General features: G+C 43.5%; 1 protein-coding gene across 1 annotated transcript in view; it reads left to right on the forward strand.

Annotated features, from left to right (window-relative positions):
* insra (insulin receptor a) overlaps positions 1-26,697 on the forward strand; it is a 71,153-nt gene that overhangs the window by 20,723 nt on the left and 23,733 nt on the right. The window contains exons 3-8 of the mRNA XM_079530457.1: positions 15,417-15,753; positions 20,452-20,591; positions 21,385-21,529; positions 22,325-22,539; positions 23,890-24,016; positions 25,027-25,283. Coding sequence (XP_079386583.1) covers positions 15,417-15,753; positions 20,452-20,591; positions 21,385-21,529; positions 22,325-22,539; positions 23,890-24,016; positions 25,027-25,283 — 1,221 coding nt within the window. The remainder of the gene's footprint in view (positions 1-15,416; positions 15,754-20,451; positions 20,592-21,384; positions 21,530-22,324; positions 22,540-23,889; positions 24,017-25,026; positions 25,284-26,697) is intronic.

Here is a 26,697-nt window from a genome sequence, read left to right on the forward strand (position 1 = left end):
GAGCATGGGAATGTGGCATAAGAGTGGGAGTAATAATAATAATAAATAATAAAACTTTATTTGTATAGCACCTTTCATGACCTTTCATGAAATGCAGCTCAAAGTGCTTTACAGAGCAATGGAGAAAAAAGAAAAGAAAAGCAAGGCATAAAACATTAAAATAATGCAATACAGTGAGGACATGAATAACAAGGAATTTAAAAGATCAACTAAAAGCAAGAGTGTAGAAGTAGGTCTTGAGCTGTGCTTTAAAAATGTCTACAGAGGCTTTATTTAGGCACAGCGAGCAGGCCAGCAGTGGAAGACCCGAGGGGGCGGTTTGGGACATATTTAGGCAGGCAGTCATGTAGGTAGGAAGGTGCGAGACCATTGAGTGCTTTATAAACAAGTAAAATAATTTGAAAAACAACCGGAAGCCAATGCAGTGAAGCTAAAACTGGAGTAATATTCTCTCATCTTAGTTTTAGTTAAAACTCTGGCTGCCGCATTTTGGACAAGTTGTAATCTGTCAGTTGTATTCTTTTGCAATCCAGAAAAAAGAGCATTGCAGAAATCAAGCCGAGAAAAAACAAAGGCGTGGATCATCGTCCAATGACAAATTGGCTCTGATTCGTGCAGTATTTCTAAGGTGAAAAAAGGCAATCTTGGTAACATGATTAATGTGTGAGTGAACCTTGTATTTCCATAACCAATAACAGTGCAGAGGGGCGTCGCTCCAAATTTGGTGACGTCATTGTTCTCCACTTGTGTTCTACTGGGGAGGGGAGGCGACGAACACATAGTTATGTTGGAGAACCAATAGGGAGCTTTAGGAGATGCTACCGGTTCATTTTGGGGCCTTCAAAATAAAATAAAAATCCCCTCTGCATCCGGAGGCAGTTAGTGACATACAGTAAGTAGCCTTGCAGAGCCATGAGGCCCATAGGGCAGGAGCCTATCTCCTGTTTCTGTAGCGTGAGGCAGCTTAATGTACAAGTACACCCCCTGGACATGACGCTAGTACGTCGCAGGGACTTACCCCCAATCCAACCCTTGATGCTGAGTGTCAAGCAGGGAGGCACTGGGTCCCATTTTTTAGAGTCTTTGGTATGACCCGGCCGGGGATTGAACCCCGACCTCCCAGTCTCAGGGCGGACACTCTAACCACAAGGCCACTGAGCTGGTAGTGACATACAGACTGAATCAATATTGCCAGTAAGTAACACAGAGTGGCTACTAGAACAACAAACGACTTTGCAGCAATGTAACCTCGCGTCAACAGGCTTTCCACCTCGGAGGAAAGTCTGGTCTGTGTTACAGAATGAACCGTGTGAACCGGTCTGGAGCGGATGGTAATTTACGTCATGTTGTAGTCACTGATTTGTAGTCATCAGGCAGGAATAACACAAGGCGGAATAAGAAGTACCCATTCAGGCCTGGGCCATGGCTCAGTGGTCCAGGCACCTTGGCTGGTAACCCAGTCTGGCAGTGTGCCGTGGGTTCGACTCCCGATCCCGATGGCCTTTACTGCATGTCTTCCCCCCATCTCTCTCCCCATTTCCTGTCAGCCTACTGTCTGTCCCTCCATAAAAATATATAAAATAAAGGCGAAAGCCACAAAAGAAAAAACATTTAAGAAGTACCCATTCATGACTACAACATGACGAAAGTTACCATCCGCTCCCGACCGGATCATAAACCCGAAATTGAATGCTGCCCAGGCTATGTAACTGCAAACGGTTGGTCGTTCTGTAGATTTTGTCATTGCTAGTGTGAAAGCAGCGTAACGGAGATCCTCCTCTAGGAGGATCAATAGCCCTGCTCTGCTGTACTGTATCTCAGAGAATTTACTCAAATACAAAAAAAGGTACAATTAATTGTAGGAAGTTCCATAACTAAACTGGCTCTTATCTAACCTCAAACCAATTAGCGCATGTTAAGTACAGGGCAATAACATATGAACTCAGTGCACTGGAGTAATGGCGGTATAAGTACTGCCTTTAGAGCTTCATGTCAAGTTTCATTGAGCGCTACACCTACTGTGGTTAATGAACTGTTTTATTGACGGTTTCGGCTCCACTTCATTCGCACATACCACAAAACTTCTGGTGGGGGTAAAATCATGTCAGACATGATCAGACAGATGCATACAAGTCATAAAACCCTTCGCCACATTGTTCATGGCCTGGGAGAGCACCATGTCAGCCTGCTTCACAGCTCAGCACACAGAGTTCTACTAGCCTAAATCCAAATGTCAGTCAGCCGCCCGCTTGGCCCTGGCCCCCGCCCCCTTCCCCATTCTCCTCTCTCTGCAAACGCCTTTTTCTTTTGCTGATTTAACTGCTCTGGCACTCGGTGCTGCGGCTTGTGAGCCTTCGCTCCGCAGTTTGCAACTGCCGGAGTCCTTCCACTGGAATCCCAGACATTTGAGGCATGTGTTAAAGCTCGGCAGACAGGCGTTTCTTTGCTGTCGTATGCGCTCGCACTCAGCTCAGGCATTCTATTTACAAGGGGCTTATCTGCTGTTTAGATTGGCCTCTCTGGGGGAAAAGCCTTGTTGTCTAACTTTTAAAATATCCTTTGATACCTAGATGTTGTGACTTGTTTTTGGATTTCTTTGTTTTATAAGTAATAATGGGTCATTTTCTTTCTAATTTGTACTTATTGATTACCTCAGACTTGGTATTGATAGTCTCTATTGAAGTACTGATCCTGGAGAAATGAGCTGAATAGACAATGACATGTATTGACATCAGTACGGTAAAACGATAAGCAAATAATGCCTGAATCTCTGAACGACATGGAGGAAGTGAAATAATTTGTTTCTGTACGAATTGGCAAATTGCTAAAAGTGCAGTGAGCAATTAGTTTGGGCTACTTCTATTAACACACACGTTGTGGCAAGTGGCACGTCACTTTTCAAAAATATAGGAAATCTATATCTATAAATGCACCAAGTCTGTGTCTGTAAGTACGTGTGTAATCCACGTAACTCGAGAACCGTTCGCCCCACCGACTTCAAATTCGACACGCGCGTTCCACACCACCACAGAGTAGCCGATGTCGAGTCGGTCGGACCCACGGTTGTCCAGATCCACCCAAAAAAGGCCTCTTCCCGGGTCTGGACATGGCCCCTGCCCAGTGTCCATATATGGAGCTGGCCTGTTCTGACATCTGCATAGACTCCATATTTGGGCATGCCTAACAAAGAATTTCATATATGGGCATATAAGGGACACAGACAAAATAACTGGGTGGGGCATGCATTTCCAACATTTCCAACATTCCAAGTAGGCCAGCGCCCAATGGGCACCACTGTAGAGGCTCCCACGCATAATATCTGGGTGGGGCATGCATTTCCAACTTGCATCGTTCCAAGTAGGCCAGTGCCTCACGTGCACCACTCTAGTAAGAAAAAAGTACTTTCCATGTCACAGAAAAGGTTTAAAAATAAATAAGTCGCCAAGGTAGTCGCACCTGAGTGCTGGAAGGATGTGACGGTTTTCAATGTTCTGGCTTAACCCATTTTGGGCGGGAACCCCTTTTGGTGTTTCAAGCATTCTGTTATACTTTAGCTATTGAAAAATAGCAGATCTACAAGCTCATAGCACGCCACCGAGTGGCGCGCTATGAACTTGTAGGTCTGCTATTTTTGAAAAATCGTAAAAATGCGGCACAAATCTTTGAATAGGTATATATTCTTTCAGAGCGAACTTTGTTTTTAATTTCGACGTCAGGCCTAAATGGGTTAATTCATCTGCTTGTCAAGTGAGCAGTGTTTATCGTTTCCATTCCAGTCTCAGATGAGCTGGATATCCTGCCCATTACACGACAGACAGCGGCAGCGGCACCAGGGGTACATCAAAAACAAGAAAAATGTCCTTCCATGTTGTTTGCGTGTTTTTGTTCTATTAATGGAGCCTGGTTAATGAAATTGTTTACAGTTCCTGTTCAGTTGTCTCAGCTGGGCCCCACTTCTGTTGAGTCAGACCGGCTGACGAGTGGATACCAGGAAAGAATAGAACAAAATAAGCCAAGGTCATTAGGCTTTGTATAAAATCACATAAGAGCTGAAATCCGGATTGGGAAATGCGTTTCTCGATGTATCCTCTGACGCACTTCACTACTTAGCGTTGTTTGGTGATTATTTTATTGATTCATTTACCAATTAATCAAATTATTGAGAAGCATTTTTTATATAGTATACGTGTATATGAACGAATCGATTAACCACTTGTGATTTTATACTTTTTGCATGTAGTCGTGCAAAAATTGTGAAAATGAATAGCAGATCTACAAGCTCACATTGTGCTGTGATACGAAACATTTTGAGCTTGTAGATTTGTTTTGAAACTTTCCGCCTATAATGACATGATCAAAATAGAGATATAAAATGATTTATTACAATTTTATAATAGATTAAATCGATTAGTCCGATTAACTGTTAATTTCCCATTAGTCTGATGGAAAGCACAATGTTATTGTGTCTTCTTATGTAACTTGTTCAGTGCTCTGTCGTACGAGGGCACGCTGACCCTCTGATTTGGGTACGTATGGATCCAAGGAAGGGATGAGATGAAGGTGCTGCTCAGAGACCAGGTGAATGGAGCTGCTGCTGCTGCGGCATTGACCTTTCTTTTTCGATCAGGCTGCCATTTTATTCTCCAAATCAATGTCTAATGTGTCTGCAGGCGTGACAAAGGACCGCTCTGCTGGAAGATGTTCAGACAAAATCCAACCTAAACATTCGATTCAGTTAGTGTAGTGTACACGTTGTCTCCAATGGAACCTGAATTATCCTTCTACCCTAATGGACAGGGGGTATACAAGCACATGGCCGTTTATCCGTGCTCCTTCTCCTACCAAACCACACTGTTAGCACACATCTCTCTTTGTCACTCTTTCATAGTGAAACAATCTGTTAACACTCGTAGATGCTCCCTCAACAGAATTGAAAGAATCGACCGATCGATGTGTGTGTGTCGTAGAACGTGTGTGAGCTTTTTTATACCAAGGTCAGCCTGATTTCATTGCAATACCAGGACTTGAGTTGGAATTGTAAATTTAAAATGAATTGGAAAATCTTTCCATAGCTTCGGAAAATCACACTGGGGTGCAGTTATATTATCCACAATGGTGGCTTTGCAATCACTGCCAGCTTCTGGAGAGTTCTCATACAAAAAGACTGATCTCAAAGAAGGGTATTTAGAATTCTGCTTTAAGGTTGAAGTCACCATTTGCCATATCTATCTACATTACTGTCCGTCTATCTACAGTACATTACTCAACTTATTGAAGTAAGGGGAGGGAGCTGCTGTAGGCTGCCATGTTGTTTCAAAATAGAGGTGTGGAACACATGTTCCTCACTAATGAAGAGGAAACCAGGCATTTGTCTATTAATGACAGACATCAAGTGCTATCTTTTGCCACCCCTTATCCTGATTCCCTAAACTTATTTGCCTTTTTCTTTTTTACTATTTTGAAAAACATTTAGAAAATCGTTCAAATAGCCTTTTGGTATAGCACTTTTGCAAAATGCGTATACTGGGGCTCTCCAGAGAAATGGGTGCATATGCCTAGTATTTAAAAACGGACCTTTTAAATGAACTCAAGCCTTACAGCAGTCAAGCACCAGTTGTAGTGGTCAACCCATTTAGGCCTGACGTCGAAATTAAAAAAATGTCTTCAAAATCCTGACCGTTTTCTGAAAAACCTTATGTTTCTGTATCGGTGGTGCTCAATATTTCATGTCAAGAACCCCAAAGATTATATGTAATATGCCTCCGCCTTCCCCATCTGAAAATATGTTGTTCCAGGGACCCTCCCAGTAGCAAAGATTTCTCTGCTCTGTAACAATTATATTCAAAGATTTCAGGCACATTTTCACGATTTTTCAAAAATAGCAGACCTACAAGTTCATAGCGCGCCACTCGGTGGCGCGCTATGAGCTTGTAGATCTGCTATTTTTCAATAGCTAAAGTATAACATATATGCTTAGTTAAAACACCAAAAGGGGTTCCCGCCCAGAATGGGCTAATGGGGAAATTTGAAGCCCAATGCTACCGTACAACTGATGCTGTCTATATCAATTTCTGGTGATCAGTCCATGTAAGCTGTGTTTTTAAAAGTTTCAATCCGGGACTTATTTTAAATAAAACATTATTTCAACCAACCTTGGTAGAGCACATCTGCAGTGGTTGAAGGTGGTCTCACTACTTCCATTGAGAAATGTCAACCCTGGTGTCAACACTGGTTGACTGAATACAGTTATTTGAAGCAGATGGCGTGGCGTACCATATTAGACACTGAAGATGCAGCACTATACTTATCGTTACATTTAACTCTCTCTCCATCCGGAGAGAGGGAGTCAACGGTCCTAATACGTACTTCTGGGCGGGAACCCCTTTAGGTGTTCTAACTCTTCTGGACGGGAACCTCTCTTGGGGTTCTGTACAGTATGTACAGTATTCAAAAATGACAAGAAATTGATGCTGCTATATAAATATTTGAAGTTTTTCAGAAAACTTAGGTCAGGATTTAGAAGGCTTTTTAGAATCGGCTTCAGTCCAAAATGGGTTAACCCATTCTGGACGGGAACCCCTTTTGGTGTTTTAACTAAGCATTATGTTGTACTTTAGCTATTGAAAAATAGCAGATCTACAAGCTCATAGCGCGCCACTCGGTGGCGCGCTACGAGCTTGTAGGTCTGCTATTTTTGAAAAATTGTGAAAATGCGGCACAAATCTTTGAATATATATATTCTTTCAGAATACTTTTTTATTTATTTCGATGTCGGGTCTAAATGGGTTAAGGCAACATCATTTACTGTATGTGTCCCAATTGTGTTCAGTTGGCAACTGTTCGGCAGGCTAATTATTATTACTATTATTTGTTCATGCAGAGAGTAGAGATTTAAGGACTAGGCTGCCTGATCTACCACTGGTGCCAGGATTTCATATTCCATGTTACGTTCAGTAACTGAAAATATTAGTGTAATCAGTTAAAATTAGCTTTAGGTTATTGTGTGCAACATTTACAATGTAGAATAGTATACCCTTTACAGTATTTTGTGAAGAAAATAGACTCGGATCTTTTAGCACATTTTCAAAATGTAATAGGATCCTATAGGATTTCAAAAATCCGTTTAGAATCCTATAGGATTTTCCAAATTTACTATAGAATTTCTGATTTCTGATCTGATTCTATTGGAAATTTGGTCAATCCTATAGGATTTTCCAAAGTTCCATTAGGATCCTATAGGATTAGGAACATTTTAAAATGTTACAATGGAATAGAAGAAGAAAAAAATAAATGGATTAAAATTTAATATGATTTTGCTATCAGAATCCTATAGGACTTTTTTGACTAGGGTTTGTACCTTTCTTCTTCTTCTTCCCCGACTTGCAGTTAACCGTGCCGTTTTCACGAATTGTTTGGCCCCTATTATCGCTGCCTGCAGCTATATTTGTGGTTGTACTTGATTCATGCGTCAAATTTGTTCTTCAGATTCTTCTCGTCAAGAGTCTTAAATGCAATAAATTAATTCACGAGCAACTAAAGGCTATCCAACAAAGCAGTGTGAAGGAAAACATCACAAAATATTCTGTTCATATCCACAACCAATAGCTGTAAGTGTGGTAGACGGGAGGCCTTGCTTGTTCTAGGGGCCACAGATAAATACAATCCATGAAAATGACAAGTTGATTTTTGGCTTGTAGCTTAAAACTGCTTCAGAAACTGTGGAAAATTCCTCATTCATCAACATCATCATCAGGTCTCTTGCTCGGTGGCCGGAGAAACGCCATGCGTATAGCCAATCAGCTTCACCATTCTTCACCATTTGGGTTGGTCCAGTGCTAGGGGCTCCGCTTCAGCCATCGACAAGTCCATTTGGTGTAAGTCCCTGGTGATGGCATCAATCCATTGGGTGCGGGGGGCACCGCGGGGGGGCGTTTCCTGCCGGCAGTTTTTGGTTCGAAGTGGAGGATAGCGTGAGTGGGGTGTTCAGGGGGGAGTCTTTTGACGTGGCCGTACCAGCGCATCCGGCACTGTGCTGCCAGTTGGTATGCGGGGGTCTGTTGTGTGCATTCTCGCAGCATAATGTTGGAGACCCTATCTTGCCATTTTATCCCCTCTATTGTGCGCATTGCCTTAATTTGGTCTCTCTTGATATGGAGTGATGTCTCCACAGCGGCTTCCAGAGTGTTTTCATGGGCACATCTCCGGTTTATTTCTGGTGATATATTGCCATTGTTAGTGATGATGGACCCAAGGTAGGTAAAGGAAGTCACAAACTCAACCTCTCCACTATTATGCAACGGAGGAACTTCCTCATTGAGACTTGGAATTCATCTGGCTTGCTGTGACATCTCCGGTCATTGAATAGTTATTATTATAGCTAGTCACTGACGATATAGTCACTGCCTGGCTAGCAGAGTAAATATGTTTCTTTGCTTCTCTTATTCAAGTTGGCATCACATTTACTGTAACAGAATGCATTAATCTCATTTACGTACCACACCGGATAGATATACTTTCTGTAAATATGTACCGTAATTTCCGGACTATAAAGCGCACCTGAATATAAGCCGCACCAGCTAAATTTAGGGGAAAAAACAAATGTGTACATATACTGGACTATAAGCCGCATAGAGGCCATAGCCGGCCATAGAGATAGATTTAGAAGGTCCCCTAGTGGCCGTTAGCTGTAAAAATCCATAGATTAGCCTCACCATTGTATAGAGCGTCGCAGTCCCGCCCCCTACCATGGAAAATGATGAGGAAATGATTCTCCGTTCATTTTCCTCATAGACATTTCAGAAAGTATTTATTTAAAGACGTTTACGCCACGGACAAAGCCAACTTGAGTTGTGACAAATCATGACAACAAACACAATTTTTGGGGCCGAAAAAATAATTAGAAAGAAGAAAAAAACGGCAGGTTACAACACTTTTTTTGTTGTTTTTCTTCTTTGTAATTATTTGTTTGGTTCAAAATATTGGAATATTAATGTTGTCATGAGTTGTCACGACTCGAGTTGGCTTTGTCCGCGGCGTAACCGTCTTTAAATAAATACTTTTTGAAATGTCTATGGGAAAAATGCATTGGGATTCATTTCCTGGTCCATGGTAGGGGGCGGGACTGCGACGCTCTATAGGCCGCAGGGTTCAAAGCATGGGGGAAAAAGTAGCGGCTTAATAGTCCGGAAATTACGGTAGATCAATTGTTGTTTTTATCTCTCTTCCCCTTCCCTCTCTTCTTCTTCTTCCCTTTTTATTTGTTTTATGGAAATAACGAAAATGACAGCTTGCACAAAAATGAATTCCACCCCCTGTTTTACACAATGTAAACCTGTGATGTAACGATACCGTTGACTCTGATTCAACTCCCTCAAACAGGGGGTCTGTTGGCATCGCCGGTTTGGTCGGTGGTTGCTGGTGGTGGAGGTGTTGTTGTGCACACTGGTGAGATCTACAGTTGGAGGCCATCGATATTGTCCTTTTCTTTTTGCTGAGGTTTGCGTGATCTGCGCAAAAGGACAGTTAACCCATTTTGGGCGGGAACCCCTTTTGGTGTTTTAAACATTGTTATAATTTAGCTATTGAAAAATAGCAGATCTACAAGCTCATAGCGCGCCACCGAGTGGCGCGCTACGAGCTTGTAGGTCTGCTATTTTTGAAAAATCGTGAAAATATTTATTTCAGAAAACTGGAGGATTTAGAAGGATTTTTTTTAAATGTTGAGGTCAGGCCTAAATGGGTCAAATGATAAGGGACAATATCGGTGGCACCCAACTGTACACATTGTTATGGCTCTGCCCAACAGAGTGTGTGTGTGTGTGTGTGTGTGTGTGTGTGTGTGTGTGTGTGTGTGTGTGTGTGTATGGCTCTGTCCAACAGAGCCACAACAATGTGTAGACCTCGCCAGTGTCCCATTAATGAGATAAAGAGCCAGACATTCCTGATGCTTTATTCCCTGTAGCGTTTATGTGATCCGCTGCACTTTGCATGAGTGGACTGCATGACAGGAGGTCAGACAGGCATTGACCAGAAGTACTGTACCACTGTGTGTGTGTGTGTGTGTGTGTGTGTGTGTGTGTGTGTGTGTGTGTGTGTGTGTGTGTGTGTGTGTGTGTGTGTGTGTGTGTGTGTGTGTGTGTGTGTGTGTGTGTGTGTGTGTGTGTGTGTGTGTGTTGTTTTTGCATGGCCTTTGTGCCTCAGAGTATCTATGTACTCTGAGGTCAATCACAGCTCATTCTGCTATTGATTGATTGAATACTTTATTAACAGTTTGCAGTAAAAAGCACAGGAAAGTGCAGTTCAATACAAGGTCTGCTAAGATGATTTAAAACCCAAGAAAGCACTATGGCTTGTTTCCATTGGGGTCCTTCATTAATTCGTTTTTTGCTAGTGTAAAAACATTTATTTTGTATTTGTTTTTACATGAATGATGTCACGAAACAGGAACTTAACAGTACCCACACTCCTGGTGTAACTTGCTGCACAGAAGAAACATCACAGCACCACATGACACTGAAGCTAAAGATTTGTTTACCAAGAACATACCTGGTAATGTGCTATGAACAGCTAACGATTGGATAGAGAGGCAACTTTAATATTAGTCTCTATGACATCTAGTTTGAGGGTGGCTAATAATAATAATTTAAAAAAAACATGCATTTACACTAGCACAAAGCAAATGTTCCTGTTTTATATCATTACGTTTTTGCTCCTTGCGTGAGTCACTGCTTCTGTCTGTTTGTGTGCAGCTAATCTCGGACACCGCTGGCCCAATCAGCATGAAACTTTGCATGCACAGTGCACACTCCCAGGAGGCCAAAGAAGAACCTCGACCCCAGATTATTTAAATTGGCCTCATGGTGGTGCTATAACACGTTGTGGCCTATAACTCTTGAACCGAAGCTCGTACGAGCAAGATCTTTTACCATAGTTTATTTGGATAATTATTTTTTGCTACTATCTGATTCATGTGATCAAGATCACATTTATGGGCCAAAGGTAATAAACCCAGCCTGGCAGAGACATGCGCTCTCAGGAGCGTGCGTTTGTAGTTGCATTCTGTTTCAATCTAAAAATGATGGTATGATTTATATTTCGTTAGTTTCTGCATTAAACCCAGATAAAACAGATCTGGGTATAATTATTGGCTAAACAGGCCAGTCTGCTGCCTCAAACTAGAAGCCTCTTCTTTTTTGTCACCAGTTGTCAACACCAAATATTAGCGGTCAACCTGACACTTTCCTCCCCCAAAAGGTCCACTGATTGCTTGTTGTCTAGCGATTGTATTGAGCTCCTGTGGAAGATAAGGAGCCGAGACGATGACAGGACCACATTCAAGCTGAGCATTACTAATTGACCCAGATTGAGAAAAGACCAGAGCTTCTTGTGGCCCCCTGGATTGAACTGCACAGCCAGACAGAGGAGCTATAATAGAGGAAAAATGTTGCTACAGCCCTGACAAATTTGCATGTTTAAAGAAAGAAGCAGTCCCGTCAGCGTCTTCTGTGCTTGGGACATCAAAGTGTGCTTGGGTTGGCCTCACTCTCAAAGGTCCTCAGGGTCCTAACCTTGAAAGCATTGTGACACACACACAAGAAAGTCTATTGCCTTCAGTGTGGTCGCCAATTCTTCTGCTGTTGATTATTGAAGCTGCTGCTGTTGAGATGTTATGTCACTGAGAGAAAAAAATCAACTTATCCACAGCCATAGTTCCACAGGTCACTTGACCTGTTTCAACCTTCTCCGTTCATAATAAGAATAGTTTTTCGGATGCTGATTGTTTAACCTAAGTAAAATCCTCAGCGTTCATTTAACTCTTACAACTTGTAGACATTGTAGAAAGAAAATACCTTTATGGGTAGTTGGGTACTCTGGAATTACCTTAAAGTATCTATGTTGCTGTGGTGCTGGGGGCGTGTTCTCTCCTCTGCGTCATCAGTGGCCATACCCCAGGTGGGATTGGCAAAAAGGCGTCCCTATGCCAATCACGTGATTCTTGGTAAATGTTAGTAGCTGAATGTTGGTGAATGAAGCAACCTGACACGTTTTAAACCCAAGGTGGTATTTAGTAAGACAGTGGACCTTTTTAGACAGTGATGTAAAACATCAAGAAGGTGACCAAAAAGACAAGTGGTCAGGAGGTGCACGCACGCACCTCCCAGGCTAATTCAACGGGTGCTCGAACAAAAAGAACAGACTGCAAAAGAAAGAATAAGTCTGCACACTGTTCACTGCTCCCCAAAAAAAAACAACGTTTCGGCCTCTGTGTGCTTTCTGTGTGCAGACTTATTCTTTATTTTGCAAAAAGACAAGTTCCCAATAACTTGGTAGGTAGTAAGCACTACTAAGCAGTGAAGTGTAGTCTAATGGTTGTACAACATCACAAACCTTGAACGGGTTGTGCTGCAGCGTTTGTTGTGCAACGGGTGCATTCTGCAGAGACGCCTAATGAGCTGTGGACGTGATGAGACATGATCCATTAGGAGATGTGCTCTTCAGCACAACTGTAACAAACACATGGGTCTCCAGGTACGTTTTGAACCCATTAACTACTGTCAACCTGGCATCCCTATTTTGCGCATGTCATTATAGATGCATTTTCCCAAAAAAAAAGTAAAAAAAAAAAACAATCTTTCAAAACCTTTTTTCCCCCCAGATCTACAACCTGACAATGTGTCTCATTGCAATGAGACATTGTGAGCTTATAGATCTGTTTTTGCACAGGGCTTTCAATATACATAGACCATGCAATAAATCAGAGTGAATATTAAATAGGTTAGGTAGTGGATTCCAGCTTAGCTCAGTTCAGCAAACCCAGCCTGTTACTATGTGGCTATCGTGTCGGTTTTCGGGTTGGGGGGGGGGGGTGGGGGTGGCGTTGGACTCAAGTCCAGCTCAGCTCAGCAGACCCAGCCTGTTACTATGTGACTCTCGTGTCGGTTTTCCGCATGCCTCCCATTACCGCCTCTCTCTCTCTCTGTGCAATGTGGGCGGTAAGCAAGGAGTTAAACAGTGCACTGCTCTTCCTTGGAGATGGGAGAGGCCATTTGAATGGCTAGCTTCCACAGCCAGCCAACACATTGGTTAAAGCTGAGGGCGGTTCTACTGCTGGCCCTGTGCTCCGACATGGAGCACTAGAGGGGATCAGGAGTGCCTGTGTGCAGCCAGAGCAGTGGCGTTAGTTGTGTGTGTGTGTGTGTGTGTGTGTGTGTGTGTGTGTGTGTGTGTGTGTGTGTGTGTGTGTTGAATTCGTACGAGAGAACATTAGTGTACATAATATAATTGGGCATAATTATGCAGAGGCAATATACTGTAGCGACAGGGGACCTTTTTCGAGGAACATACAGAATAGCAGGACGGTCTATATCTGTGGTTGGTGCAGATTTTTTAGTTTTATTGCATCAGTTCAGTCACTCAGGGCTCGTCTGCACTGGGTCACACCGAGGGAGAACAAACTTTGGTATAATCACTTGTTTCCCTAGTATTGTGCACACACACACACACACACACACGCTCTTTTTTTTTTTTAGGTCAGGCATTTGAGAGGCTTACCTTTGGCAAGTGCACGAGGACCACGGGTCTGTGTTGTTTTGCTGCTTATTAAAGGGCCGACCACTAAGTCACATGACGGCCTGTGACACCAATGAACCCCACGCGTCGCAGCGTGCTGCTCAACTGTAGCTAGGTGACACACGGAAGCACAACAGCTTACGTTTTGGTACGATTCACACGGTATCACAGAATTTTTGGAATGGAACACAATGTCCCCAACACGCACGCATGCACGCACGCACGCACGCACGCACGCACGCACGCACACCCTGCCATTTAGTGAGACCTTCTCTATTTAGATTGGCTGAACGCCTCTCAGCGGTGCGTACTTGTGTGGAACTGTGGATGAATGAATGTTGTTCGTTCATGCACGCACGCACGCACGCACGCACGCACGCACACACACACACACACACACACACACACACACACACACACACACACACACACACACACACACACACACACACACACACACACACACACACACACACACACACACACACACAGTCCTAAGGATCTGACCTGTGACCAACCCCTAGTATCCACAGCCCCTTGTTATCTCTTCTGCTGTGGGCTAATCGTAATCTGGTTCTGTGGGATGAGGAGCTAATCCCACTGGAAAGGACAGTAAGGCCCCATTTACACTGGCAGCCAAATCCAGTCTGAATCCAGATCTGAGCCACATCCAGATTAGAATCTGATAATGAGTCATGTGACATGTTGGACTCATTTAAACCAATCAGATTTCAATCTGGATGTGGCCCAGATCTGATTCAGGCTAGATTTGTCTGCCAGTGTAAATGGGGCCTAACTGCCATTATATAATGTGCAGAACCCATCGTCAAAAAATAAAGGAAAAACAGCGCCCTCTTTTCCTTGAATTTGACGTGAGTAGTCTTGAGAGACCACACAAGTCAAAACAAAGACTCAATGTAACCTGGTGTACAGAAAGTCTGTAATCACAAATTAAAGGACTTTTTTTCAACCAAGGTTCATATTTTAGGTTGTTATTAGAGAAAGTAAAATATGAGTATATTATTATTATTTTCATTTGCTGCTTTCTTTTGTTTTAGCTATTTTTGACAGGGGGGTGGGGGCATTCGAACAAGTGGCTAAATTTTTTTTTTTTTTTACAAAATGTTACGGCGATTTCTTTATTGTTATGGACATCAAAACCTCCTACTTTGTCCTACTAAACCCCAGGAAATTACATTGGCCACAAAAGATCCGTTTGTCACCTCCCCCCTTCACATTCAGTAGATCCTGTGATCTTTTGTGACCAGATGTAATTGTGTCTAGTAGGACTATAGTAAATATTAATAAAGAAATCGCTGTAGAATTTTGAAGAAAAAAATAAAAAACATATTTAGCCACTTTTGAATACCCCCAGCCCTGTGTCAAAAATAGCTAAAATCGTTAAAACGAAAGAAAGCAGCAAATCGAAAATATTTAACACTCATCTTTTACTTTCTCTAATAACAATTTACTGTAAAATAATTGGTTGAAAAAAACAAAACAAAGTTGTCCTTCCCTCTGTCTTTCACACAGCTCGCCTGGTCAATTGTGTCGTTTGCCAACTGGTGGCACCCCTGCTGTTTGTATGTATTATGACAGTGTAATAGCAGATGGTCTTCTGCCCTGCTAGCTGGAAACTATCATTGTGCATTAGTGAGGTTCTTTAGAGCAGTCTCACTGATGAGAGAAATTCATGGAACTGCACCATGGTGGTGGTGGGGGGATATGATATTGTGATGCCGTTAAGGTGATAAAGGCTATTTTACAGATACAATACACCCCCCCCCCCCCCCCCCTTCTCTTGCTTTATCTGTAACTCTATCTCTCTGTCTCTCTCTCTCTTCCAGTGTGCCCTACTCATTGTAAGCAGCGGGCCTGCACCAGGGACGACCAGTGTTGCCATGACCAGTGCCTGGGAGGCTGCCTCCAGCCCAACTCGGCCAGCCACTGTGTGGCCTGCCGCCAGCTCCAGCACCAGGGCACCTGCGTGGAGCGCTGCCCAGCCGACCACTACACCTTCAAGGGCTGGCGTTGCGTCCCCTTCGCGTTCTGCCGGGACCTCCACAACAAGTGCAGGCAGGAGAAGGGTCTGACCAAGAGCTCCGACTGCCACGAGTACGTCATCCACAACGGAGCCTGCATACCGGACTGTCCGTCTGGCTACACCACCGTCAACTCCTCCTCGTAAGTGGACACGCTGGGCCAGACACAGCGGGGGCATGGGTTCTCATTAGTCCGCCCGCAGCGGTGTGAATCTGTGATCAGTGAAGTAGGCTTGTGATCACTGTCGGGTTTGGCTGCTGCAACTTGTAGTACCTGTGTACTGTATGTGAGTGCTGATGTGCGCACCTGCGGTACTCACTCTGTTCCACTCGTATTCCACTCCCCTGCGTTTTTTCTACCCTTTCAATCATCCATAATTTACCTTAAAAGCCCACAATAATGAGAAGTCACTTAGCATCGCCATCGCCAGATGCACTTTTGCTTTCTCGCGTGGCACTCCCAGGTATCGCACGGCAAGTCATTCGTGTCTGAACCCTGTGACTTTAGAGATGGCGAACAAGGGTGAGTCATTGAGGTGAACAGGGACACAAGAGTGTGTGTGTTATTTTTTATATAGGATACCTTTGTATCCGAGTTTATATCCAATTAACCCATTCTGGGCGGGAACCCCTTTTGGTGTTAGCATTATGTTATGCTTTAGCTATTGAAAAATAGCAGATCTACAAGCTCATAGCGCGCCACCGAGTGGCGCGCTACGAGCTTGTAGGTCTGCTATTTTTGAAAAATCGAAGAACCACTGACATAGAAACATAGCTTTTTCAGAAAACTGTCAGGATGTAGAAGACATTTTTAGAATTGATCTCAGGTCAAAATGGGTTAAGGGTGTAAGTGCGTATATCTCTGCATGAGGATGGATGCTGGGTGGCGGGGGGTGCACTGAGTGTTCTGCACTGATAGCGAGGTCACAGCAGGAGGGCTGGTCATGACAGTACTGCTGCCTTTGACTCACTCTCCATCCTCTATTCTCACTGTGCTCCTCGCCACACTAACAGGTTGTTTACTCCCCACCGCCTAGGTCTGCATGGAGCTACTGGCACAGAGAACATATTCACATGTTGAGGCTTTTTGTTCTCGCTTTGAACGTCTGCTGTTTTTGGCCTGCCTGTCGTCCTCCATGCTGGCCGCACCAGTTCAGCAGGGAACCCGGCTTCTGGCGCCTCGCTCTTGTTGCAGAATGTCTGCATTTGGGCTGCTTAATCGAGAAGCATGTTCTATTTTAACTTTTTATTATTAATATTATTATTATTATTATTATTTATTATAATTAGTATATTTCAACAAATCAACACCAAACTGTCAAAAAAACAAAACCAAAAAAGAAAGTATAACCGACTGAATTGGTTAATCTACTGTAACAGCCCTCAGCCCTATTGGAATTCATGTTCCATTTATGCAACTGTACTTAAAATGATGTATACACAACATAGGATGTATTTTATGAACATTATCTGTAGAAATCACAATTACTGTACTAAAGCCTAAAAGCTATAATTCATAATAATCAGGGACAGACAACATAAACCACCTGGCCTCTTGCATGTGAAGCTGAAGCGACGAGCAACTGAAAAGCCTTTCTCCAGAAGCAGTTGAACATAGGATAGAAGACCGTCAATGATGTTAACTAAACAATGCTTGTGTTTACTATATGATAATTTAATTTCAATAGGCAATATGCATGCATATATACATATCCACTCCTGAATTTAAAAAGATATGTATAATCAATTAAAATGATTTGTTTAACTGTTGCAGCCCTAGTTTGTGATACAAAGCCTGTGCAAAGGCTGAAATAAGAAACTATTACCACGTCACATCATTTATTTTTTCCTTCTTGGGAATAAACAAAGTATGAATAGTGTGTGTGGGTGTGGATGTGCGGGTGTGGATGTGCTCATCCACAGCTGAACTTTATCTGCCCCATCCTAGACTCCCTCTGCCCTGGGAGACACAGGGATTTCAGACACACTAATCATCTGCTTAGACAGATGATTGGAACACGTTTGGCTCATGTGAGATTTTGTTGCGGCATGGATGGTTAGCTGAATGCATGGCTGTATGCTGCTAGTCAACAGATGACTAGCAGTTGAAGTCCCCAGAGGACATGGAGAGGGGCTGAAAGGGGCAGTTGAAGTCCACAGAGGACATGGAGAGGGGAAGAAAGGAGAGGACATGTCCCCAGAGGACATGGAGAGGGGCAGAAAGGCATTTGGGAGAGGCTGCCAGTCCCCCAGAGGACATGGAGAGGGGCAGAAAGGCATTTGGGAGAGGCTGCCAGTCCCCCCCCCCTAGGGGGCCTCAGCTTCAGACCTGCCTGACAAATGACTACAACACACTTGTCCTTGGAGGCTGCCGTGCTCTAGTGTAGCACATACCAAAGAGATAGTGTTTGTGCGCACACATGTGTGTATGTGTGTTTATGTCTTTTATTTGAACCTTTTATTTATCCACATAATGTGTACTGAGCACAGCAGCACAGGTGCTCTTTTTTCATCTGCGTCCTGGTACACATTCTGACAGTTGCAAACATTCACCGGGCAGGCAGCCGTTCAGCTTCAGCCTCTCGTCTACTGATGGCTACTGAAGGGCACCAAACGGCGGTTAAGTGCCTTGCTCAAATTTGGTCATTGAGCGAGCGGAGGCAGTTGAGCCTAATTTAAGCCTAATTTATACTGTGTGAGCCAAGCCATGACTTATGGCTCATAGCTCTGTAGGAGATACTATTGGAGCTGTGTGAGCCATGGCTTGGCTCACACAGTATAAATTTAGATTTATAGATACAGATAGTTTTGTGCCGGTGTCACACCACCGAAAAGAAGATAATTGTCACTGCACATAATTCTACGGTCTGCAGGGAGTGTTACATTAATATTAATATCTTTATAATGGCTGAACTACAAGCTTGTAGATCTGCTTTTTTTGCTGAATGTTAACCCCCGGAATAATAATGCTAGGGTTGTTTAAATTGTCAATAAGCAAAGGTCTGACCAAGAGCTGTCATTTGTGGTATTAGAGAAACAAAAGGTCATGCTGGCTCTGGGTAATGGTGGGTGATCATCCAGAAGAACGGGTGCTTTGTCCTTTGTCTATAAAAGTATTTGCATTTTTAAACCAACTATTGTCCCTTTGCATCTGGTCCACAAGCTGTCATTTGATGTGGGTGGTTGGTTTGTAGTTACAGGCTATCATTATGAACGTCAAACTATTGGCAAGTAAAACATGAACAGCAACAATCCATCGGCACATTCTGCCGGCATTTATCTGCACATGTTGAATGCATTGCATTTAACTTTAGGGAAACAAAGAGAATGAATGCATCAAACTGTACGTGTCGTGTCACCTTGGTTAATGCCATGGTCGTATAATCACCAACAACCAAAAAACAGGTTCTCACCACCCGACACTGTGTTCCTCCCTAATTGTACAGCCACCTTACCAGACAGTTGGTAGACAACTCCATTCTCACCTCGTAAACCTGCCAGCAGAAAAACAACTTGGAAACATGTGGAACCCAGAACTCTGCTTTGACCTTATTAGTCTTTTGTGCTTGATCCCATTATGAGTGTGAGGAATGTTCAGACAGTTTTCAGGAAATGGGATAATATGCAAGCTTGTGAGCCCATGTCTGTGCTTGTTACGAGAGGCTATTTTGCTATTATTGGAGAGGCATGTCCAAGCCATGTTACTCTAGAGTTGCTTTGAAGGTGAAGGGTTTGCAGGTCTATACGATCCATTCACAGTGCAGCCCCCGGCCCCTTCGGTTTCTGACAATGTGCCTCCCTGAACAGTTTAGTTTGAATAGCCCTGCTGTAGGGCAGGGGTTCTCAACGTTTTTGGCCGGGGACCCCCGGAAATGCTTTGGCAATGTCTCGGGACCCCCGCCCCGCCCCGCCCCCTCCCGACCCCCAATATAAATTGACTGCTACAATAACCTTAACCCATTTTGGGTGGGAACCCCTTTTGGTGTTTTAAGCATTAGGCTATGTTATAATTTAGCTATTGAAAAATAGCAGATCTACAAGCTCATAGCGCGCCACCGAGTGGCGCGCTACGAGCTTGTAGGTCTGCTATTTTTGAAAAATCGTGAAGATAAAAAAATATTTTTTTTTTCTTTCTTTTTGAAAATAATTTGGGGACCCCCTAAAATAATTTGGCGACCCCCCGAGGGGTCGCGACCCACGGGTTGAGAACCCCTGCTGTAGGGTATAAGACATTTATGACGGGTTGGTGTCATGTACAGTACATGATGCCACAACTACTGTACATTATGTCAATGTGTGGTATATTTTTGAGTGGTGCAACCACTCCTATAGGGAGCTCTGTGTGTCTCTGGCTGGCTGTGTCCCTGGGTCCCTGTGTCCAAGCACGGAAATAGCGTTTGGTTGGGTTCATCACCAAGTGTCACTGTTGTGCAGCCTAGCACACACACACACATATTAACTGTATATATGATGATTTTGGGTGTGACAGTACAGTACAGTAGTCCTCTACTCATTTCTCAACCGTTTCGGACGCGGGGTGGCTTGCCGAAACCGGGCCGGCACCCTGGGCTCGTTCATGTGGGTCTGGAAGTTCTGGGGACTCCTGGGGACCCCTACACGGAGTTGCACCACTCACTTCACACGGGTGTGATTTTTTTTGGACGTTTATAAACAAAGAGCAACGGTGCGCTGAGACTGAATTGGCTCAACTACTGTCATTTTTGTATCATTGAGTTTGTGTGGTATATTCCGAATAAGTGAAGCATTACAAATTACAGTACAGCCACTGTACTTGGCAAATAAACATGATTGTGATTGAGTATTTTCTTCTGTCCTACAGGCTCAATTGTACTCCCTGTGCAGGGCTCTGTCCCAAGGTATGTATGGGGTTGAAAACTGTGGATTCTGTCACAGCCGCCCAGGATCTGAGAGGATGTACCGTCCTCAACGGAAGCCTGGTCATCAACCTCCGTGGAGGAAGTGAGTATCCTTGGAGTGTTCTCAACAAACTTAAAAGAACAAAACAAACACATTTGATTGGGGTATTTCAGTTCCAGATCGTGTGAGAGAATCCTGAGAAAAGTGTGAGAGAGGAAGTTCTTTTGTTTAGCTATTTAAAAAAAACACGCACACGCACAAGGTATCTGTGACAAGACTGATTGTGACAATACAAGACAAAGATTGTAGACAATGATGAATTTTAAGACGGGAACAGCAAGTAACTGTAACTTGCTAGTCAAGGACAACTGTAGGGATGTTTCTGTACTGACAGAACAGCGTCCTTTTGGTGTTAGCATTATGTTGTGCTTTAGCTATTGAAAAATAGCAGATCTACAAGCTCATAGCGCGCCACCGAGTGGCGCGCTACGAGCTTGTAGGTCTGCTATTTTTGAAAAATCGAAGAACGACTGACAGAAACATAGCTTTTTCAGAAAACTGTCAGGATGTAGAAGACATTTTTAGAATCTGATCTCAGGTCAAAATGGGTTAAAACGGCGTTAAGAATGAGACAAATAAAGGTGCTGCTTTTGTCATGAAAATATATTATATATATCACGTTTTCCCATTGTATGAAACCTATCCTATCAAATTGAATGTAGGTTTTCTTATTTATATTATCTTGCGGTGTGTTGAAGGCGGTTGGTTCTCAGACAAATGAGAGTGTGCTGGTGTGACAGAATGCCTGCAATGAGACTCGTCTGCAGTGACATAATGAAGCATGCTGCACCACCAATGGTCACTCAGTGGTTTGTCACTTTGCTCCTCTCTCTAGACAACATAGCGGCCGAGCTGGAGGCCAGCCTGGGCCAGCTGGAGGAGATCACTGGCTACCTGACCGTACGGCGCTCGTATGCCCTCGTCTCCCTCTCCTTCTTCCGCAAGCTCCGTGTCATCCGTGGTGAGGTCCAGGAAGTCGGGTGAGCCTCTTGAATCTAGTCCTTGCCACGTTACAAAACCTCATCCTGTAATTATAAGTTAAAAGCAGAAAGACTGACCTTTTTCGAAATGGCTCTTTGCGGTGGCTGTTTTTAGTACATCTTTCCCAAATCACATATACGAGGGTTGTAGGTTTTAGATTTTAGGTTGGACAGTAGAAACATATAAGCCGTTTTACACTGTAAAGCGATTGGGCTACAGATGTCCGCCGGGTGCCACATATAAACCAAACCATCTTGATGATTTGTGTTGTTTTGGATAATATGCTCTTTGCCATGTGTAAGCTGAAATATGCCCTGACATTTGGTATGAGGCTGAGCAGTTAACCGGAATTCTAAACTACTATAGGCCTACTACTATATTTGAACCAGTAACCTACTTACTAATCTTGCTCAATGTAGGTTGATCTAATCATCCAGAAGCAGGCTTTTTTTGGGAGATATTTCTTTTTAATATATCTTATATCAATGAATCGACACAAAACAAATTGGCTGAAGATTAGTCTGATTAAGCACTTTATTATTTTTCTTTGGTTCCTTTTTCTTTTTATGTAAAGTGATTTTGAGTACTTACAAAAATATAGAAAATAGTCAATCTACAAGCTCACAATGTGACGCATCGTAAGCTTGTAGATCAGCTATTTTCACTTTATAATTGTTCATTATTAATTGTAACCAAGGCAAAAGTTTGAAATAATCGTGATATTGAATTGAAGTCATCACCCAACCCTAATTTGGTATTCATCTGGTGTTCATTCTTCTGGGCCCCTTCATCAGGAACTACTCGTTCTATGCCTTGGACAACCAAAATCTGCGTCAGCTGTGGGATTGGAACAAGCACAAGCTGACAATCCTTCAGGGACGCATGTTCTTCCACTACAACTCAAAGCTCTGCATGTCTGAGATCCGAAAGATGGAGGAGGTCACAGGAACCAAGGAACGTCAGGTCAAGAACGACATTGCGTCCAAGACCAACGGAGACCAGACCTCATGTAAGAACCAAAACGAATTAAGGCTGTCAAAATGATCGCGTTTACGGCGTCAATTAATTAAATTAACGCAATTAACGCATGTGCAGTGTTCCCCCTAACGTGCACCCGTGCGCGCGGCTCAGGAACGTCCAGCACATAACAAATCTGTCACTGTGTAGCGCACAGTCATGATTGAACAACACCAGAGATAGCTTGTGTAACTAGTTTGTTTGTTTGGCAACTAGTTGTTTGGCAACTAGTTTGTTTGTTTTGTTTTTTGTTTTGTAAAGCGTCCTTGGGTTTCTTGAAAGGGCTATATAAATCCAAGTTATTATTATTATTATTGTAGTTGGGTTGCCATTGCCAAGTTGTTTGATTCTGTAACTCTGTTGCGTTACTTAACTTACTTTGTCTGCCTAGCCTCCCTTTGCATCATCATTCATTAAGCTACACACAGTCACACACACACGCCTCCTGCAGTCTTCCTCCTCCGCACACATGCACACACACACACACTACTAGTGTGTAGCTATCGGGCTCAGACCGCAGCGCGCTGCAAGAATCACTCGCATGTTTTATAGTACCGTCGGGTCCGTCGCAACTTGTGGACAGTTTGAAAATGCGGGTCCTGCGTACATTAAGCCATTAACGTCGGTCCGGCTGGTTCCGTTTTATTCAACGGGATTACGTGAATCAGCATGGCTGCGTCTGCAGTAGGCTATTACCAAAACAAACGCACGGTACTTTTGTGTCGCACATGCAAAGACTGAACTGATCAAAAAGAAAAACATCACTTTAAGCACCTTTTAAAGTGAAACGTAACAATGGGGATAAGTGAATATGATGGAGACCTCGCACACACAAAGTCAATTAGTATCAGTCAGAATGATTTCCTACTGTGGTTGTGAAGCTTTTCCTCAGTACATAACCCAGCCCGCGGAGACCAAGCTGATGAAGTTAATGTGGTTACTGCAAAGTTGTGGTCCTTTAAACCCGCGCATCTCAAACCACAATTACTATCCTCGATGAGAGATCATACCAGACTACATCCTTGCTCTGTGCGCTACTAACTATTTATAAAACAACACATAGAGTCAAAGGAAGAGCATTTTATTTAAGAAACAAAAGCAATGAAGCCAATGATAGTATTTCACAAGTTAAAAGGCCTTTGATAGCTATGAATTGAATTCCTTACACGTTTCTAACCAAGCTATTTCCAAAAGGGTATCTCACAACTTATTTGGGTTAGTACTTACTTTTTCTATGTCCTCCTCATTCCTCTAATTGCACGAATAACGACGATAAAATACGTCATAGACAATATTAGGCAGATTCTTTTGAGTTATTGAAGAGAGTTTCTCTGTCCCTCAGGTGAGAACAAGGAGTTAAAGTTCACTCAGGTCCGCACCCTGAGCGACAAGATCATCATCAAGTGGGAGCCCTTCTGGCCTCCAGACTTCAGAGACCTCCTGGGATTCATGGTCCTCTACAAAGAAGCGTAAGTGATTCAACCAGGGTATGAAACTAAACCTTTTTTTTTTTTTGGGTCATGAACCAGCCACTGTGACTAGTAGATTTAGACCTTTGCTGGCTTGTGTTTTTAGCTGTTAAAGTGGCTTGTGAAATAAAATAAAAAGACAAATACAGGGCTGGCTTCATGCCAGAGTGGGTAGTAAATCCACAAACGGGGCATGAAGTTAAGTCTTTGATCACTGTGCCACTGTGGCAAGTGGATTGAATCATTAATTTGGAAATTATTATTATTATTATTATTACATTTTTGCTGCTTTTTTGCTAATAGTTTTTTAGAGTCAAAACATGTAGGCTATTTTTATTGTTCTACGATGTCGATGAACTAGGATTCATAATTAACTCTTTTTGGAAGATGTGCCTTGGTTTTTTTTCAACGGATCTGATCAAACATAATGTTTGTTCCCTGCTAAAATGGCTTATAAACTGGACTTAATGAGAACAAATGTTGCATTCACCATTTGGCTGGGGGGCTAATTTCAAGCCATGCTTGCCTTCTCAAAGCACTCACAGGTACTTCATTAGCCCTTCACTGACACTGTTGTTGCAGTGCTGGGTTTCTAGAGCACCATGTTCTTCTGTAGGTTGAGATTAGTCATGTCAAACTGACCGAAATGTAAGTCACATGTAAATTGACAGAATTACGGCCAAGCTACACCAGGCTTTTCACGTGCGTTTACCCTAAACGCGTGGCCCGCACGTGCGTTTTTTAAAATAGGACTGGACCTAAATTAAACGCACGTGCGGGGGTAAACGTGCACGTTTTGTGCACGAAAAGCCTGGTGTAGCTTGGCCGTTACTGTACTCAGTTTTGTCGTTAGTACTCATTGTACTGTATTTATCCAAAATTGGGTTGTCAGCATCATAAACGAGAACAGAACTCTAAAGGAGAAAAAAAAGGAAAAACAGAACATAAAATTCAGAAAACAATACCAGAATCTTGGAAGAACTCATTCCGAATGTTCATCCCCTCATCAGACCCTTTAAGAACGTGACAGAGTTTGACGGCCAGGATGCCTGCGGCTCCAATAGCGGGTGGGTGATCGCAGACGTGGACCCTCCACCCAGGGCCACCGAGGGCAGCAAGGAGAAGATGGAGCCTGGCCACCTCATCCTACCACTGAAGCCCTGGACACAGTATGCCATCATGGTCAAGACCCAGCTGTCGGCCTCCGACGAGAACCAGGTCCATGGCGCCAAGAGCAGGATCATCTACGTGCGCACTAACGCCACCAGTAAGTCTCATTTAACCCGTTTTGGGCGGGAACCCCTTTTGGTGTTTTAAAGCATTATGTTATACTTTAGCTAGGGGGTCCCCAGCTAAATGATAGTTTGGAACCAAATGGACCCTTATGGGTCTGTAACTCTAATGGAAAAAGTGTACGAATGGAACCAAATGGACCCTAACAGGTCCATTTGGTTCCATTTGTACACTCTGAGAGTTAAATTAACTTTGATTTTTACAATATAAGTTGGGGTCTCAGAGATAGAAATGCCGTTAAATGGGGGTCCGTAGACTAATGCATTGCATATCAAACTGAGGGTCCTTGAAATTAAACAGGTTGAGAATCACTGCTAGAGCCGTAATCTTCTCTTATGGGGGTCTCTGGCATATCTTTTCAAATGGGGGTCCGCAGGGCTAATTAGTGTCAATTTGGGGGTCCTTGACATCAAATCAAATCAAATCAAACTGTATTTATAGAGCCCATTTACAAAGACCAGAAGGTCAACCAAAGTGCTGTACATGAACATATAACAAGCAAAGTGCTGTACATGAACATATAACAAGCAAAGTGCTGTACATGAACATATAACAAGCATACAATCAACACAAACAATATGGTAAAACAACATTGAAGCAACACAAGTATTTAGACACGTTACGGTTGACATGAAAAGGTTGACATGAAAAGGTTTGGGAACCACTGGCCTAGTAGGCCTACAGTCAACATTCTAAATGTCAGATTGGCTGCCACCAGAAAGTCCTTGGCACAAGAACAAGGAAGCGGAAGGCAGATGGCACGATTTGCCCCAGGGCACTACCAACCTACAGGGTGCTGCTTCGTGCAAGGTGTACGTCTGCCTCAGTTATAAATCTCTTCCCTGTCATCTAATTGCACTCATCACCACCACCACCCTGTGCGTGCGTGCGTGCGTGCGTGCGTGCGTGCGTGCGTGCGTGCGTGCGTGCGTGCGTGCGTGCGTGCGTGCGTGCGTGCGTGCGTGCGTGCGTGCGTGCGTGTGGCGTCGCGTCGCACGCCTCTCTGTCTGTGTGGTTTTAGACCAATAAAAACCACATTGTCCTGTCTGACCGGCTTCCTTTTCTACAGTACAGTACATGCGTGCGTCTTTCCTCCTAGATAGACCTCGTTAAACATTGCATCCCTCGCTCGCACGAAACGGGACACGAGCGCAAGGCTGCCCTTCACCGGGGTTCACCATCTGTGTCATGCCAAGCCTGTGTGAGAGAAGCTGTCATTAGACATAAAGTGGTACTGGTGAAACTTAGTCTGACAATGCGGTCAGACCAGTGCGCTGTGCCTGTCAGGTTAACATAATCTCGAAGTGGGTGTGTGGGTGTGTTTTAATGTCCTTGGGATACAAGGAAATGCCACTGTTGTGTACTGTACGCATCACCGGCATACACAC

The sequence above is a fragment of the Electrona antarctica genome (assembly GCF_951216825.1).
Source record: "Electrona antarctica genome assembly, chromosome: 19".
In the NCBI taxonomy this organism is placed as follows: Eukaryota; Metazoa; Chordata; class Actinopteri; order Myctophiformes; family Myctophidae; genus Electrona; species Electrona antarctica.